Below are 19493 nucleotides of genomic sequence, written 5' to 3' on the forward strand. Positions count from 1 at the left end.
ACCAAACGATCATTTAATGAGACGCAAGCGACTGTTCACAGGATTATGGTACAATTTATACACAGTAAAACATTTATTATTAAATACAAGAAAAAAGACAATGCATCATTTTACAGTGATCCCATTCATTCGTCAAAAAACTGTACTCCTGACTATGAATGCGTTCATGTTCAAATCAATAAATTCAGGAATTTTCTACACCTCACAAATGCTTACAGTCACATGAGAATGTAATGAGAATGATAAGGATCTGCGATAAAAAAATATTTATTCGTCAGAGGAAGTGTGTTATAGGGGTTTTCCAACAGCACAACTCAAAGACAGTCCGCTCAGGTCTCACGAGGTTTCTGTCTCGTCTCCGACTGCAGAGGTTGTTTCAGTTCAAAAAGTCCTGTTCCTCCTCGGACGACCTTCCCCACCACCAGGCAGGCCGAGGGTGAGACTAGCTGGTCGTGGGACCCTGAGAAAGAAAGGAGAGTCGTAAACAAATTGAGACCATCATGACTGAGCATTCTGGGTATCTGCAGAATTTTTTTAATCAAATTGAATTCTTTTAACACCTAAACAAGCTTTAACCCCCCATTTCAGAACAGATGAATTAATGTTAAGAGCTTTTTTTTTTTTTTAAATCAAATCACAATACTTATGTAGACGTTTCTTTTCGTATTGGGTGAAAAATCCCCATTAAAAATTAGCAAAACAGAACACAGTCATCAGCTAACTAATTTTACTTCGCCTTATTGGCAAAAATATCACTTCCCCAGACTGAGGCAAGCCAGTATGAATGTTGACAATGCTTACTGTATGTCATAAATGTATTCATTTACCAGTCACCATCATGGCTGTTACAGATAAGGGCAGCTAGGGAAGCTCTAGGGCTGTAGGCGAGGACATGTGACATGAAGCTAAGGCCCAGTTCAGACCTGATATTAATATCTGTCCTCCTGTGACAACTTGTGATCGGATCTCACTTCCCTATTATATAAGCAAATTAACTGTCATTTGTGTTCCTGATGATGTGGTGCTTTTGCCCAGTGTGAGTTTACAGATGTGTACAGACCCAGCATAGTAGCCTGTTTGAGGAACTTGTAACTGGTCTCGAAGGTCATCTGCTGCAAAGGGGAGGAGTTGGATCTGATGGCGTGACGGTTTAAGGGCTTATATACACCTTCAAAACACATGTAGTCCGCTACAAGGGACAGATGTCTGGGGTCAACCTCGATACCTGAAATACAGATACACACCAAATGAAGAGAAATGAAGATACAGAGACGCTCTCTGTATGAACTTGTTGTCTGTATTGGAATTTGTGTCTGTGTGTGTGTGTACCATAAACAGCAAAGACATCTTTTATCTCCTTCTCTATGACCTTCAAAGCAACTTCAATCCCATACGTGTTAGCCATGGCATGAACCTCATTAGAGTACAGCCTGTTGATGTTCAAGATCTGGAAAGAACAAAAATAGTCTCAATGTTGGGATTGTCCTTAAACAATAATCAAAATGTACATTCTTGCAATAGAAAAATAATATTTAATAACCATAAACTCCTTAGCACGACATAAACTGCATTTTGTAGTATCTAAATGTTACTGCAATACAAATTTATAGTATCTCTGCTTTGCAAAACTTGAATTCCCAGATCATGATGAACAAATCTGAAAAGACAAAAGTCAAAGGCAGATTCTGCAGAAGGCAAGTGAAATCAGAAGACTTGAAATGACTGCCAACGCAAAATCAAACTATAAATGGTTTTAACATTTGGCGAAACTTCTTAAATGAAATGCTGAATTTCTTCTTCAAAGTGTCCTCAGGTTTTACTAATACTGTCTACGTACGTCACTGTACTTGAACATTTCGTGCATGTTGATTCCTTCTGTGTTGAGAATCATCTCTTTCTCTCCGGTCTTTGTTTTGGCTTCGTTCAGCAGGCAGCGGGTCAGGCCTCTGGTTTCCATGATGACAGCATTATGGGCCAGCGTTGACAGGACTGAGGTCAGGTCAAAGTGCACCTTGCTGACCGGTAAGACCACGTCCAACTAAAAGCAGAGAGGGGGGCGAATGAATGAGTGACTAAAGCATCATAACATTGTGTAAAATTTGTAAAAAAAGAAAAGAAAAAAAGATGAGACTCAGAGACTGTTCTTTGGACAGATTTCCTGCGCTCCAGCTCTTCCTCAGGTCTGAAACATCTACTCTCAGATTTCTCTTTACATTTTATTTAGCTGATACTTTTGTCCGAAGCGACATACGATCAGGGCATTCAAAAACGATGAGGGGCCATTTTTGGGGCAGGTTAGGCATCTTGCGTAAGGACCAACAAGCTTCTGGTCGGAGGACAACTGCTCTTCCCAGGCAGCCACAGCCGCCCTTCTTTTCGTCTTGTTCAGTACCATGCTCTTGACTAAAGATAAAAAAACACCCCAATAAAACAGTAAGCTGTCCAAAGATCTACACTCTGGTCAAATTACCTTCTACTGGTTCCTTAAAGAGCCAATAAAGGACCTTCACAGCCAATGTGCTGTGAGTAAATGAGAACTGACAGACTTGATGAAAGACACTTTACTGTGCTTTCTGAGGAATAGGCATTTTATCTGTCTAAACATGTTATGGTTCAAAACAAATATATATCGCCCTTAACTGATTTATACAAATTACAAATTATTTGTGTGTTCAGATTGTTTTGAGCTATGACAAAGAGAAGAGGATTGAATTTTGGAGCACATTGTTGAAATGAAACATTAAATGTTTCAAAGTATGTACCATGTAACGCACATCGAGATCATGTATGTTGTGAGTTAGTGCCATGCAGATAAAACACAATTGAAAGTAAATGCTCACATGAGCTGTGAGTCAACAGCACTGAAGTCAACTGTGCTGGAAAAAAATCTTCGATAACTAACTTCTAACATCTTTTACTCTGCATCCTCTTTTCAAGTCTGTGGGCCTCAGTTTGAAATCCTCTCAAATAAGAACTTAGAAATAGATATATTGTCTTATGAGGACCACTCTCAATTCCAGTTTTCTTTGCTAGAATCAGGATAAGCAAGAGCAAACAGACGGAAGAGAAAGTTTTTCACAGAAGATATGAGTTAAATGAGAGAAATGTGGCTAAAGCTGTAGAAATATTATAATATTAACACTCCCATATGGTAGCAATCTGCAGACTGTGTGTGGTAGAACTCAATGTCAATGCTAAAATTGATGCTTTTCAACTTCAAGTGTTTTTCAAAAGACTCAGGATGACAGTAGGGTTCTATGACAATCAACACACCTCACACCAGAGCTCATGCTGGTGGTCGTAGCAGTATCTCTCTATTGCTGGGTTGGACTTCAGAACGGAGTTGACCCTCATCTGACTCACGGCCTCTTCTTCTCTTTCTTCTCCTCCCCCTTTCTTTGCTTGCTTCTTCTTATTTTTCTTCTTCTCCAGTCTGACTCCTTCAAACTCAGGCTGGGACTCCACCTGAGTGTTCTTCTCCTCACTCTCACCCGCCTCCTCTTCCTGATCATCTTTATCTTCGGCATCTTCACCTCCCTCCTCCTCCTCCTCACTCTCATAGTCCACCTGCAAGGGAAAACAAAGATGGGTATTAAATGTGATGATGGAATGTGCACAGGTGCTGGATGTGTCATATCCCTCACTGCAATGGTATAATTAACATCACAGGAACTCCAGAGCAAGATTTATAGACTGCACATTGTCTAAATGTTGGGAGAGGCTTAACGGTGAGGACACTACCAGTTTCAAGTTAAACCAGTTATAGAACATGAAACCAGGACTTAGTGTGTGAAAGGACTGGAGACATAACAAATCACAACTCTGCTAAGAGGGACAATTGTGAAACATGGCTTGCATGAATGCCACCCTGTTTCAGTTACATTGATTAACTGTTGAGATTATTTAAATAAAATGAATTGGCATCTATTTTGATCAATTCACTGTCATTTTTAAGCAAAAATAACATTTGGTGGTTCTAGGTTCTCAAATGTGGACATTTCTATATACATATGTTTTACAATCCACACAACCCATCAAAGAATTTAAAAAATAAACTGACGTTCAGCGCTAATTTCAAATATTATTCCGGTCTTTTAACAATGCAGTGCAAGTCAGAAACATACCATACCAATAACTGAGGCACTCTGTCAGACTGCTAGTGTGTAATCATCTAAATTTTACAAATGTATGTTTTCTTTACCCTAGAATGGCCCTTGATATTGAAATACTTTACATTTACATCAGGAGCAGGACCTCTATATGGAGGCCGCCATGTTTTTACAGTAGCCCAGTCTGGACAAACTAAAAACCTTTTGAGTTTTTATGACAACTGAAGGTGACCACAGGTTCTCTTTTATGTGTCGAAGGGGAGGGTAAGGTTGAGCTGCAACATGCAACTTCACCAGTAGATGTCACTAAATTCTACACACTGAACCTTTAATCACATGACAACGCACAAGTCAATATGAAATATTTTATAGCTCTTCATACCTCTTCTTCCTGTTTGCCTTTTCTCTTGGCGTCTGAAGCATCAGCGTCTCCTTCATTCTCCTGGTCATCAACAATCTCTTTCTCTTCTTCTCCCTCCCCGTCGTCTAACTGAACGATGTCAACATGACAAAAGATACTTAACATTTGGTAAATTTATCAAAAAGCAAAAGACAAGACAAAACATTCAACAATGAAACATGGACAAAGCAAATAAAAAACAGACCCCTGCTGTGCCCGCAGTTCCATCACCGTCGTGGTCTTTGTCTCTAGGAGTGGCTTTCCTCGTCTCCACGGCAATGGAAGCCAGCTTGGCACTGCGCTTCTTAATGGCTTCAAGGAGGAGACGGAAAAACCTGAAGAGTGTAAAGGTGAAAAGATGAGAGTTGGTTATCAGGAATATTTCGTATTGATTTCTCACACTCACGTACGCACCTCGTCTCCATGTAGTGGAGGATCTGTTGGGGCGAGAGCAGCTTATCGTCACAGTAACGCTCAGGAGGCAGGAATTGGAAGGAGACTTTAAAAGTCCGCAGCTTTTGGTGGCCGTCGACCCTCAGTGACTCCACCACGTCCACTTTCTGCAGAACCTGCTCAAACATACATACAGCTGTGATGAGTTCTAGTTTTATCTCCTACACCAACACAGGTAAGGACATCTAAAAACACACACTCTACAATCTCTCTCCAATGTGCATGTCTTTGAGCCCTCTGTGTGTGTGTGTGTGGGATTGGGTTAAACTGCATGTATAAAAAAAATTTTTTTTAAAAGTGTGTAAAAAGAATTTCCCCATTGTGGGATTAAAAAAGGAATTAAATAAAAAACAATATGAAAAAAAGACAAGGGAAAATGAGCCAAACACAAAAGGAGATGAAAAGCATAGGCGTACCTCAGCCAGACAAACCCTTGTGAGTTTCTTACGGAGTGTCTTGGCCTTCTTCAAGGCTTTCTTGTTGTTCAGTACTGGAACGCTCATCATTGGAGTTTTAATGTTGGAGCTGGCCACCATGAGGATCTCTCTTAGTCTGTGACACAAGCACACAGATACAGACAGAGTGAGGATATTGCAGGCAAAGACAAGCCTGCCACCACAAGCCTCCAACCACAAAATATATCAGCAGCACAGGGTGTAATCTTGCACCTGCAAAAAAGGTGCATAACAAATGTTTAAAAAGATTCATGGGTAGATAAAAATGAAATCAACGCAGGTGGGGAACAGATAAGCCGTATGTTTATTTTCGTGGAGATATATGAAATTCAAAAAGGCGTGCAGTATTTTTAACATCTATGTCAGATTATATGAAGCCTATTTAGGATTTATTTTATTGTGAAAGCCTATGACCACTCCACTCAAAAACTGTCACCACCAACACTGAACTAGCTACTTCATCAAAAAGGATCACATTAAGATAAAAAATTCATTTTCTTTATTGAGCATAATATTTGATGTGCTTTTGTCAGTTTTTAATCAGGCTTTCAGTTATAAAATATTTAATTTGAATTAACTTTGAATTGCGCTCGTGCAGCCGTCAGACACATTTTCTATAGCAACATTTTCACAAACATCTAAATTAACAATTAAAATAATAATCAAGCTGTGTACAAGTCATGTGTGAGTCCTGGATGATGTATTCATATTAACACACAAAGATAAATCTAGAGTGAGGAGAAGTGAGGGAGTGACATTACCGAGGAATTCCCAAAGTGACGTTCATCTCTCCTCTGCCAGCAAAGTGGAAAGTGTTGAGGGTCATCTGGGTGGAGGGCTCCCCTATGGACTGGGCAGCCAGTAGACCCACCGCTTCACCTGGATCACACAGGGACCGCTGCCATTTATAGTGCAACAGCTGGCGAAGGCTGTAGACGCACACAGAGAGAGAGAGAGAGAGAGAGAGAGAGAGAGAGAGAGAGAAATAAGATGATGCTCATGAAAACGTCACTTTAAGTCACAACAGATAGACAGGATGTCATGTATCAAGAAAAACAAAAGTTCCATACTGACCCATATATTAACAAACACCTGTCAGCACAAAGTCATTCAAGTTGACAGCATCGTCGTACTAAAGTCTGTTAGTTAAATCTACAGCTCTCTTAAACTGCTTCAACAAAAACTAACAGTGACCTTCATTTTAGGGTTATGTTTAACTGCCATGTAAGTGTTGTATTTTGATTTATTCCTTTGTTATCAGATTTTTTTTTAATGAACTACAAGGTCACCTGTCACTCCCCTGCTCCATCCAGAAATCCAGAGGAGCACAAGTCTATGCTGCTTCATAAAGTAATCTCTTCCTGTTCACTCTGTTGTATATGACTGTTAGTTTTCCTCCTTTGGTCAGTGTGTAAAATAATGTTATGTTTTTCGTTTACCTTTGAGAAATGGCGAAACAGTATAATTATAAATATGACAATTGCATCATCCAAGGAATGAACTTCTGTCATGTCTCTGACATTCAGTACCTGTGAGTGTCGACAGGGCTTTGACTCGTCATGCCTCTGTTCTGCAGATATTTCTCTGTGATGTCGTTGAAGTTTTCAGACACTGATCCAAAGCAGACGTCTGGTCGAAACAAGCCCAGCGAGGGCTCAGGGCAGCGGGAGGACTTCCTGCTGTATTTCGATCTGCTAACTTCATCCAGAGAATACCACTGCTGTGCAAGCTGTGGAGTGAGCAAAGTTCACATTAAGAGTTTCATGACACCAGGTTGAAGGTCATTCTATGTATAAGAACAGATTGTGTCACTAAATCTGATCTCTTCATTATTTTTACTTTGCTCTGTTTACATACCTGTTCTACAGCGGCACTTCTGCCATTGACATCTGGACCTGTTTGTGCAGTCTGTTTTAGTTTTGCCATCTTCTTCTGGGCAAACAATAAGAATGCTCCTGACAGATGAAAACACAAATAGGACTGAATACCATCATTCGCAGATACAATGTAAAACATGTGTCATTTCACAGTACATCCCCTGCAATTCTACCGATCTCCTATTTTACTAAATGGACATTAGTAGATAAGTACCTCTCCGTGGACATGCCACTTCTCTCTTTGTCTTCCAGCGCTGGATGGCTGCAAAGTGTTGACTGGCAGCCTGAGGGTCCAAATGTGCCAAAACCTTGTCCAGGTCCTGGGATCTCTGGATGACCTAACAGGATGAGGAAATATCTACTGCTATAATAATGTTCAGCATAATGCTCCCTCCAACAGCTGTGTGGCAATATGTTTTCAAACACTGGAAAAGGACATTTGGTTTTAAGTAGAAAGAGGTTGCCTAAAGAAAAGACTCATATGTGAGTGAACCTGAGGTGAGTGGTTTTATCAGCATGAAAGACAAAAAGTGTTGGTCAAGAAGTTTGGAAGTGTACGAACATTTTAGCAGAATTTAGAAATTAATTGCAACGGTGTCGTAGGTTGAAGGTCAACATTTTGGGTAATACATTTATCCATCAAAGGGATTTACATATTGCTGTTTCACAAAGCTTCAAATGAAGAACAAGTGGCCGGATAAAATTGTATACAAAGAAGGGTATTTGCTGGGGTATTTTCAGTGAAATACCAAGTCAATAAAGTTTGTGTGTAGTACATTTTTATCCCCAGTGGTCACATTGAGGCACCGTGGGGCCCATGAACTACACTTTCACTGTGGCAGCCATTTTGGCCAGTGACATCCACTGAGGAGGAAGCACTGAATTTGACAAGGCTGCGATATTTTGAATCAAATGGATTTACTGTCAGCTCTGGACTCATCCTTGTGGGGCCATAACAATCATTAGCTTAACTTTGGGTCAGGGTTGAAGTCAGCATTAGCTCTATTTGCCTGTAACAACAATCATGTGTCATCTTAAAGTACATGGCTTGTTTGTTTGTTGAGGTTTTGGTTGAAACTGCACCGGTGTTTCCTCCAAAACCACCTTTAATCTGTGTGGAAAATCACCTAAATGCACTGTATTTGCGTTTGACCCAGTTTACCTCATAGTTGTCCTCTATGAAGGGAAACTGTCGTGGCTGCAGGAACTGAGTCTTTGGGATGTCCAGCCCGTCTTCGCCGTACAGGAACTGGACCACGGATCCATCGCTGTCCCTCACCGTTAAATCGTACTGCACTACCAGACCCTCCAGATGTTTTATGACACATCTGCAGAGAAGACATGAGAGCGGACAGAGGAAAACATTTGTTACTAAATATGTTTTGTATAAAACTCATCCTTAAATTGTGTGTTTGACTCTTAACTAAAACCACATCAGGAGCCTAGTGGGGTAGGCCGTTTAATGAGTTTAATTTCATAATGACTAAAACCCTACGGTTTTAGGTGTTTTGTTTTTTTCCAAATAACACTTAGTTTTTTGGAGTGTGCTCTTTTTCATTACCTCTGCAGGTATCCTGATCGAGAGGTTTTCACAGCTGTGTCGACCAGTCCTTCTCTGCCAGCCATACAGTGGAAGAAAAACTCCTGCACACGTCCAGGTCACACACAAGACAAGGACAGCAATGTATCATGAAGTCACAAGTCTTCAAAAACACCTGAAAGAGCTTAAGTTACAAGGTGTAGTGAGAACTGCAGAGGGCGACTTTATGTGCAATTTGTCATCGCAGTGCTCAACAGGAGATACAGAAACAATCAACTTCAACAACAAGTCCACAACACAAACACACTCGAAACCCTCTGCGTGTACCTGTGGTTTGATGCCTGTGAGGAATCTTCCAGAGACGAAGCCCCCAGCCCCCGGTGAAGGGTCATATGGTTGAAAACAGGGCAAGAATTTCCCAGAGGGCATCAGTGGAGGCCTACGACCTTCTAACTCAATCTGACCCAATAGACATGAAATCTGAAACACACACAGACTTTGGATTAAGGTTCTAAAGTAAGTAACATGTGACAAAAACAAAGGTGAATGCGGTGGTGGTGGTGGTGGGAGCAGGTGTATGGGGAGGGGGTACCTGCATGGTGTTGACAGTAGATCCTTTGGCTCCTGATTGGACCATCAGTTGAAGGTTGTTGTCTGGGAAAGAGGTATGGAGTCCAATTGGCATACACACCTACACACACAGGAAAGGATTTGAATTACCTGCCTGACCACAGGCACTACTTCTTTTAAATGTGTGTTTCTTGAGGATTGTATTCATTATTTGGACAGAGCCGAGTGACAGGAACTGAGGGGAAATTACATGCCAATGTCTTAAAGACTTGTTACTTCACTCCTGCTTTAGTTTACTTGTCTGTAGATTTGGTGATTTAGCATCCTGTTGTTTATTGGGTTTGACACTGAATGCCTGCCAGCTGCAGAACTGCTGTTGTGTAAACGACCATCAACAACATGTTAAAATACATGGAAGCATGTAAGTAGTTGTTTCAATCAAGACAGAGGGTATAATGCAATACTGACTTAATCTGAATTTATTGGGAAATAGACTTAAATACAGTATAATAAGTTGTTTATTGAAAAAGCATATTGGCATATGTAAGTACATGTGTGCTCTGTTTAAAGGTCATTGGCAGCTGTAGTCTACTATTAATGTTTCTAACAGTTTTAGATGTTTGGGAACATTTATATCAATAAACTTCACAGAAAAAGTAAGTGGTTTAGAACAAGGACACCTATTTTGGCAGAAGGTTTCACATTTGAAGTCTAATTTGCTGGACCGTTTGTAACGCATAAAGTTAAGAGACAGTCAGTAAAGTCTAACAATATTCATTTAAACAAACCTAAAGTTTCAAATGTGGAACAAGTGACCGGATAAAAGTTAAGACAATGAAGGGTATTTGCCGGTGTATCTGCAGTGTAATACTAAGTCAATAACGTTTGTCTGTAGTACATATTTATCCCCAGCGGTCATGTTGAAGCACCGTGGGGCCCATGAACTACACATTCCCTTTGGCAGCCATTTTGGCCAGTGGCATCCACTGAGAAGGAAGCACTGAATTTGACAAGGCTGCGATATTTTAAACACACAGTGGAGTAGTTCTTGTTTCGCTTCTGTCTTTTTGATTGACTCTAGAATTGTGAATTGATTAAGAAGCTCCACGTACAGTATGTGTATATATAAGATTTAACATCAATAATGAAACACCATCAGACTGAAGAGGCTGGTGTTCACACTCACTTTGATGGGTATGCTGAGTCATTTTTGAATGATATACTCTGCTTATTTGCTCAAAGTTTCACCAAAATGACAGTAACTATGAGTTTACTGGACCAGGACCTACAGTAGGGTAGGGAAAATATATTATCAATATATCTAGATATATTTAGTTTTATTTCAGCTGGTAAGTCTCTGCAATAGTATCCTTCACATTTCAGGAGTTTTAAAAACATTTCAGTGCTCGTCTCTTTTTTAATCACCAGCAGCATATGTAATGTCATCATTATTGTATAGTATTCTGTATTACCATCACTCAGTTGTCAGTTGTTCATACATCAGCAGTCCAATTTGACTAATGCAGGAAACTTAGTTCCTTGAAAGACGTTCCTGGAACCTTTGGTCAGAACACAGCTTAAAATAAAGACTGTAAAGTTGTGAAAGTTCTTTGTTTCTAGAGAAAGTTTCTGTTATGAACACAGTCTGTGTTTTCATCCATTTCATCATGCTGACATTGTGTTGGCCAACAGGAGTAATACATCAGAAGTAGAAGTATTAGTGACAACACCTTGTTGATATCATTGTTGACTTGGTTGGCCACTTCTTTGAACTTGTGGTCGGCTATGATGAAGTCTCTCTGGTCTGGGTTGAGGTGAGCATCCTGCCAGCGGCTCTGAGCCTCTGCTTGATCTACGTCGGAGGGCAGGTGGAAGGCTGTCTGCAGGGCCTGAAAATAAAAGCACAAGAAAATCCACTTACATGCCTTTCTTTTAAAGGAGATCTATTATGCTCATTTTTGGGGTTCATAATGGCTAAAGCTAACACAAATTGATAAAAAAACAATGGCCAATTTCAAACTGTACCAGTTTGACAGAGTTTGACAACATCAGACAGAGGAACCTGTGGTACTGAAATACAACCAAGACTAGAACAGGAAGTGGTAAGCAATGTCTCTGCAAGATGTGACCTCTTGGCCCAGCTCAGGTTTCACTTTCACGTCTTAGTTCGGGGCATGGCCAACTAGCCGCTGAGTTTGCATTATGCTATTGAGCCCCAGTGATGACATTGACACACAACGGACTATTAGCAAAATCGAAGATGAGGCTCAAAGGAGCTTCAGAAAAGTGTTTCACTGTGGGAGAGAAGAGCTCCCTCTGCTGTGGACTATGGGATTTTGAGCCATGCACACCACATACATTCACAAAAAACAAATGCAACCCACTAGAAGACAGGATAAAGCATAATAGGCCTCCTCTAAAAAGGGTACTTCATTTTAGGTTGTACGTTAGGCTATTATATATGAAACCTATACCATAATAATGCTTTTATCCTAATTTATTAGAAAATACAGTATCAGAATCAACAAAAATAAAAGAACCAGGATAAAAAAAGTATATTATCCTCATCTTGGCTTCCAATCCTTTCAGAAAGGATTAGCATATTTAACTATAACAGAATAACATTATCTTCTGTAGAATTGAATAAGCTGGTGATAAAACTCACTTTGGTGCCAATGCTGAGTGATTCTTTGATGATTTTTTTCCTCTGTTTATTGGCACCTGATTTCACCAGGATGTCCTCCACACCTAGACACAAAGACGAGGAGCACTTAAAAGACATAAAACTCATCCTTTATCTTCAATATGTTACACATGACAACATATGGAAGCTGTTCATGCTGTTCATTGTCAGGAAAGCAACAAATAGCTTGCCTTGTGTTCTATGTTTCTTACCCAAAGTGAAGCCTCTGTAAAGCTGCAGGTAGGCGGTAAAAAGTCGAGCGAGACAGCTGAGCAGTTTCCCGCTGGTCTCTCCTCCGTAAAGCTCATAGCAGCAGTGTACCAGACCATAGGCTGAGGAGCCGTAGTGAGCTTTGTCCAGAACCCCCACCAGCAGCTCACCCTGACGGATCACCACCTGGGACACAGAGACAACAGGAAGAAAACTTACAATTTTTAAATGTAAAATGTCTTTGGATTTTAGTCCAAACTATGAACAGATCCACACCTTGATTTACTTGATGCTCAAACATCAGGAGTAATTTTTTTCAAATCCTTCTGGACACATTGGTTTGGACTGGAAAGTGAAATACTTGTGTACCTGTGAGTCACACATGCTGTCCGGTCTGTATCCAGGAGCAGCACGTGGCGGGACCTGGATCCACGCCTTGCTGGGGATTTTTGATTTGCCGATCAGGTTGAGAGGCACTGCTTTCTCTGGGATCACGTTGAGCAGGAGGGTGGACACCACCTACAAATGCACAACACAACAGTACAACTGAGTGGATACAGTGACAGTATATGCAATAAGTGCATGTTTTTTGTCATATTGCTTTGATGGTTTCTTTTAGCTTTCTATGTCATAAACTAGTGAAAACACACACTTACCTGCTTTCCTGTCCACAGTTGCTGAGGTCTGATGATGGCTGGTGGCAGCAGTTTCACTCTGCCTGGTTTATCAGTCAATCCTCTGTACACCAACTCAGTGTACTGGTCTCTGGTGAAGAAACAGCCTCGTATTGTCATCCTTGTTCCTGACACCATGTGGTCCTGGATCAGACCTGCTAGAGGTTTACCATCCTAAAGAGAGAGAGATAGGGAGAGAGACAGTGAGCTTCCCAACGAGCCTGTGTGGAAGAATATTAAAGCTACAGAACTAATAAATAGATAGAAACATTTTGATCATTTGTGTGCTGTTCCTCACACACTGGTGAATCTAAGCTCACAGCATTTACCCTACCCCAAAACTGAATTCTAATAAATAACTTTATGTGGATAGGTTTCTGCAGAGATTAAGGTGACAGACAGGAGATTTGATCAGTAAGATAAAAATCAATATGTATAACATTTAAAAAGGTTTGACATGTTCTGCTCCTTTGTGTCCATGAACCCACATTTTCCTTTATGATTCAGCAATATGTGGAATATACTGCATATGTTTATTGACATTTCTGCACATTAAGAGATAACCTTTAGTTTGATTATGTTTTCTATCATTTCAGTTGCTAGTTTAGTGTCAGGACACCTTTTTTAATTTTTTTAATCCAAATTAAGCACAGCTGTGATGACTAAGTAGAAAATAGCCAGATAAAGTGAATTTATATTGACTGAGGTTGGCAAGTGTCAATCTGTGCTGGGGCTGTTGAGTCTGTGTATCTCCACAATTAACCATAAACACTCTCTAGTTTCAAAAACAATAAATCCATTAAAGTCAATGTAAATGAGTTGAGCATGGTTCCATCACCATCATGTGAAAGTCTGGCGTCTGTAATGTGTGTGTACACCCACCTTAGGGACTAGGTACTGCTGGTCAGTGCTGACTAATGTGTAGGCCTCTGCTCTGCCGAGCTCACTCTGTGGGAAGTGGGCGTTCATCTCGTCTCCATCAAAGTCAGCGTTGTATGCCTTGCAGTTAGCATAATGGAGCCTTAAAACCTGTCACATCAAGTTGACAGAAGACTTGATTTGTTAGATATATATGTGTATATATAAAGTCTAGCAAAAAGATTTTTTAAAGCACTGTTGTAATTCCACCGTGCTTCTATAATAAATCACAATAAAACACAGCAATAGTCAGGACAGATAAGATGTTACCTTCTCTCCTGGGAGGATGCGGGCACTGTGGGCTTGTATGGAGGGTCTATGCAGAGTGGGTTGTCTGTTGAGCAACAAAACATCTCCGTTCTTGATATGACGATTTACCTGGAAACAAGAACAGAAGAGTAGAATTACAGCAGTGCAAGTATGGGGCTAACTTGTACTGCAGAGTTTATATTTGCAAGTGCACAACCAGGGTATTAAACTCACTATCTTCACTGGCATCTTATGTGGACCAGGACAAGGCGTCAGCAGTTGCTTAGCCACTGCTTCCCTCTGTGCCAGATTGGAGGGTGATAGGATGGTTTTCCTGCCATCCTCGTTTATCACCATGGAAGCGCCGGGGTGAACGTTAGGCCCGTTGAGGACAGCCTGACGAAGCTCCTTCACGTTCCATGGAGTGACGGGCTGCGGGTAGGTCAGCTTGGTGGCAAACACCTGCACCACAAAACAAGAGATGAGTTTGTTTGATTCTGGATTGAACCTAAAGCATTTCTGATGTTCCCTCCCTTTAACAAGAAAGTAAGATACACTTTGGAGGTAAAGCTAATCAGAGAGAGATGTACCATGGGTATTCCAATCTCGTTGGTTCCTATGTACATGTCTGGACAGATGACAGATCGTGCAGCGTAGTCAACTCGTTTTCCCATCATATGTTTCCGGAACAATCCCTCTTTCTTTTCCAAGATCTAGCAGAGAAGAGGAAACAATCAGGCAACTGGAATAGAATCATAAGCGAACAAACCAAACATGGAAATGTTATTACTCCCACCAAGGAGGTTATGTTTTTATCAACATTTGTCTGTAAATTAGAAAAGTTACACACAACCTACTGTTTACTACAAAAGACCATGAAACGTGTTGGGCGGTAAGAACAGATTTAAATGGTGGTGTGGCTCCAAATGAAAATCCAGATCTAGTTTCATCTGCTTTTCAATTGCTGTGGTAGAATTAAACAAAAACCACTGAACCAGTATTCATCTTTGTAGAGGGATTGGAAATAACCCAAGGAAGAATCCATTAAACTTTGGAACAGATTCAGAGCAGCCAGCCAATCCAGGGGCAAACCATCATTTCTTCACTTTCTGAAATGGCTAGATATGCCTCTTAGCCTTGGCGGAGGTTTGAGTTCTACGAGCATCCCTCCAGTTGTCATTGTATTGATTTGTAGAACAGATTTGCGACAACTGGAAAAACATACTAATCTGTAATCTAATATTATCCTGGAAAAAACACATTCTTTATTAACTTGGGCTGGGTACCAAACTTTTAAGCACTGAAGTAGTAATGGCAAAATCAAGAAAATACAGGTGTTAACTACAAAGTTAAGGACTGAAAAAAGGTTTGTTGTGAATGGTACAAAGTATTTCGTACCCTTGCACAAACCCTTGTGTTACACACAATTTAAGTGAATAATCAGATACCTGTCTGATTCCAGGGTATTTCTCTGTCATCATTTTGTCCATGTCACTGTCAAACACGATGTTGACGTGAGTCTGTAGTCGGATCCAGATGTTGTACAGTTTATCTGTCAAAGTCTGTCCGGGGATCCCCACCAGGAATGACTGGTCTGTCTGTTCAGGAGCCTGAAAATCATGAGAGTACGGGTCATCATGTGGCTGACTGTACCACAGAAATAACATGCTTTAACTGGTCACCCCCGTGCACATACACGTAGTACCTTACCTCTTCTTCCTGAGTGTTTTTTTCCCCGGCTATGAGAGCCAGAAGTTTCCTTATGATTCCACAGTCTTTCATGACAGCCTGCATGTTGACCGTCTGACCGTTAGTGAACATCTGGTCACCAAGTCGATTGATTGGACGATACCTGACAGGCAGAAGATGACATGTGAGGATAAGACAATTCAAATTTTAACACACAATCTGACCCAGCTCTATTGTCACCTAATATTAAACCTGCTTCGAAAACATCATAAACTACAGAGGAATCCCTCCTAACACTCACCGTGTTATCTTTCATTGTACATTAAATTCTGTACCTGCAAGGTGGAACCACCAGCAGCTCCAGGAAGAAGAGGTCAGGATAGAAATCTCTCTCTCCCTCTGTTGATGCTGTGCATTCCAGCCCAGAGAACAGACACATCAGAAAGAAACCTGGAAATAAAGGAGAGAGGAATATACATGAAAAACCCTCCTGAAGCGTAAAACATGACAGAAAAACAAAAAAGGGACAAAATAAACAAAAAGGTTGATGTTTCAGTTTCAGTACGCTTATTAACATTTTTAATATTTATTGAAATATTCATCTCTAATTGTTTAAACAGTATGAAATTGGATGTCAAACAGATGCCCGTGAATTAAATCAGGTTTATACACAGGGGAGTGGGTGGTAAAGAGGACATACCTTCTTTCTCCCACAGACTGTTGATGTGTTCTCTGGCTGTGCTGGCGGTCATGTACACTTTCTTTCCAGCAAGTTGATCTTCTACAAGGAGACATGAACCAAAACGAGATCTTTCTATGGCATGTGAAGTTAAGACGTAACATGGGCAGAGTTACAGGTTTAACAACACCTACACAAAACTACAACAAAACTAAACATATGTATTTTAATAGAAGGTTTTGGGCAAAAAACTGACAGAATATGTGTAAACCATTACTCACCATCAGTATTGTCAGCGGTCTGCGCTCCTGACGGCATTGTTACAATCAGCTTGCTGTTGTGCTCACGACGCACTGGAAACCTACCGCTCCTACACACACACACACACACACACACACACACACACACACACACACACACACACACACACACACACACACACACACACACACACACACACACACACACACACACAAAATTAAGAATTTGACAGCATCTTAGCAAACAGATACTACGCACTATTACTGTGTCCCCTACATGTTAGGGCCACTTTGTCAGATTTTAAGGTAAACAATCACTTGCATTTTAAAGGCTGATTTTAACACTTATAGAGTGGCCAACAATTCCTGTACATTAATAAATGTAAATAAAGACACAGAGGTCAGAATAGTTCTGTCATTGACACCAACTTTGATGCCTGATATTAGTCCCTGGTTTCCTGTGTCACATATCTGAACCAATATGATATATAATACATTGCAAATATCTATTAAATATTGCACGGCTCGTACCATGAGACAAATAAAAAGGTAGTTTGTATGAATTGACATAAATTGATAATGATAACTGTTTTGTCATTTTAATAAATGAGAATAAACTTACTTGCACAACGGACATTTCCTTGTTTTCATGTGGATCTTCCAGAAGTCATTTATCAGACTGCTCTTCTTTTCAACAAGATGTTTAATCTGATAAACACAAAGTAAAACAAACTTAGATATGGTCTGGCTAAATTCTGTGTATAATACTATATGGCTAAATCACGTTTAATAGTCTTCACTTGATTTTAGGTTTAAATGTGTTTGTGTTTCAATGTCTGTGCATGTCTTTGTGTTAAGTTGTGTACTCACTGGTTTGGTGATCTCAGGACCTTTGGGGTTTACTCCGAGGGTTGTGTCTGTATACGCTTTCAGTACCTGCTCGATCTCATCTCCTGAGGCTTTGGGATTCTCCTCCAGGTACTAACGCACGATGCACACAAATTCTTTAATCAAACTTAATCAACAATTAATTACACAACACCATAGAGCAACATTACTCTATCAGGATAAAGACAATTAGAGATTCACCAAAAATAAATAAGTAGCCTGTTATGGAAATCCTCGTAATGCCCACAATACAAACACATTATTCTGTCTTCCTTTCGTTTGAAAGTATTTTAAAAACAGATAGGAGTTGTTTTGTATAGTGTGCTTTAGTCTGTAAGATGCTGCTGAAATGAGTTTCCACAGCGAGGATAAACTCACCAGGTTAAGAACTTGCTCTATCTGGTAGACCTCCGGCATGGCTCCGTGGTCCACTAACTTCAGCTGGCTCAGCAGCAGGTGGAGGGCTGCTCTGGGACACGTTAACATGTGGCACGCCAGACAGGACCCGCGAATCAACAAGTAGAGTTTCTGATGGAGGAGAATGGTAAACTTTTAACAAGTGATTTGAAAGTCAACATTAGCTCATCAGACCTTAAGCACACAGGTTGGTCGTGTTATTGACTTTTGCGTTTACTGTGTGTGTATGGTGTATTTGGGAACATGCTTACATCAAAGAACAGTGGGTTGTAAACAGGTAGAGGAAGTTCCACATGTCCCAGGTGACCCGGACACATGTTGAAGTCCTGACAGCAGGTTGAACACACCTGGAAAAAAAGACAACAGAAAATTACATTTTAAGAAAAATAGATTTAAATAATATCAGGAAACACAAAGAGAAAGGTACAACAAGTGAAGTAGGGAATTGTCTGACCTATGGCATGTTACAGATGTTTCATGTACTTTACAACACACAGAATCTATGTAATGGGATTTCAGCAGAGACAGACTGACCTCTTTGCTGTCTGCTGGTCCCAGGGCCAGGTCGTACAGGCCGTTTGGGGCCACATTCCCAACTCCATCGAGAAACCTGAAGTTAGTGATCGTCTTCACACTCAGCTTCCTGGACAGCAGATGAGAAAATAACTTTATTTTATTACTGCACCATGAGAACTTGGCAACTAAGGTTAAAAAAAATGTCAAAACAGCAATGTATCTCATCCTGGCTCATGAGATAAGATTTTCAATACGCCAACACAAAATATTGATAATTAGTTATTTCATTTACATTTAATACATATGTATACATACAAGTTTGGAGAGTTTATGGTTACTTTATAGTATAATTGGACATTGACTTGTTACAGTGCATTAATAAAGAGAAAAAAGACACTAAGATAAGATTTTAAGCACTTTATGTACAGTATGTCATCTCGGTGAAACTGCACTTTACCTCTTTAGGTGTGTTTTGTGCATAAATACGACAGATCAAATAGATATTATGAACATTTACACAGCCAAGCTGAGAAAGAGCGTCGGGATATAACGTTGCAACATGTTAGCATGAGCAGTCAGGTTGTTTTGGACTCTTTAGCATTGAGCTAACACGTTAACTCTCACCTTATCTCTTCGGCAGTGTACATGCCGAACGACATGCCCTCCAAACGCCGCCATGGCACTTCTTTTCCAAACAACATGTTGTGGAAATACTAAAACTAATGGCGTTTACATGTGAACTCCACGCGACGTGAAGCTGCTCCTGTGTGGCACGTGGGACAGTCTGAGGTCCAACCAAAACATGGAGTCACAGGGGAGACACAAAACATGGACTACTCGGCTTTTACAAAAATTCAATCGATATTCACTTTTTAAAATATCTTGTATCTTTAATACGTCAATTTA

At 40.4% G+C, this 19493-nt stretch overlaps 1 protein-coding gene and 2 non-coding genes across 3 annotated transcripts; all 3 read right to left on the minus strand.

Annotated features, from left to right (window-relative positions):
* Positions 1-34: 34 nt before the first annotated feature.
* On the minus strand, positions 35-19453 carry polr1a (RNA polymerase I subunit A). Its single transcript, XM_020081595.2, has 37 exons — positions 19212-19453; positions 18606-18714; positions 18323-18418; positions 18033-18182; positions 17637-17747; positions 17389-17474; positions 16788-16876; positions 16528-16608; positions 16163-16277; positions 15849-15990; positions 15587-15748; positions 14729-14851; positions 14373-14600; positions 14160-14267; positions 13854-14000; positions 12954-13145; positions 12667-12816; positions 12300-12483; positions 12070-12152; positions 11135-11293; positions 9427-9525; positions 9162-9314; positions 8856-8938; positions 8457-8622; positions 7509-7632; positions 7275-7372; positions 6947-7146; positions 6179-6346; positions 5379-5514; positions 4924-5078; positions 4715-4844; positions 4492-4599; positions 3274-3567; positions 1838-2038; positions 1330-1447; positions 1061-1225; positions 35-460 (listed from the first exon to the last, which is right to left on the minus strand). The coding sequence occupies exons 1-37, from the start codon at positions 19286-19288 to the stop codon at positions 330-332; spliced, it is 5121 nt and encodes a 1706-aa protein (XP_019937154.2). The 5' UTR covers positions 19289-19453; the 3' UTR covers positions 35-329.
* LOC138411554 (small nucleolar RNA SNORA5) lies at positions 8056-8192 on the minus strand. Its single transcript, XR_011244174.1, has one exon. It is a non-coding gene; the product is annotated as a small nucleolar RNA SNORA5 (small nucleolar RNA).
* Positions 10288-10424, minus strand: LOC138411553 (small nucleolar RNA SNORA5). The gene has a single exon (XR_011244173.1). It is a non-coding gene; the product is annotated as a small nucleolar RNA SNORA5 (small nucleolar RNA).
* Positions 19454-19493: the final 40 nt, after the last annotated feature.

This window comes from Paralichthys olivaceus, chromosome 9 (assembly GCF_024713975.1).
Source record: "Paralichthys olivaceus isolate ysfri-2021 chromosome 9, ASM2471397v2, whole genome shotgun sequence".
In the NCBI taxonomy this organism is placed as follows: Eukaryota; Metazoa; Chordata; class Actinopteri; order Pleuronectiformes; family Paralichthyidae; genus Paralichthys; species Paralichthys olivaceus.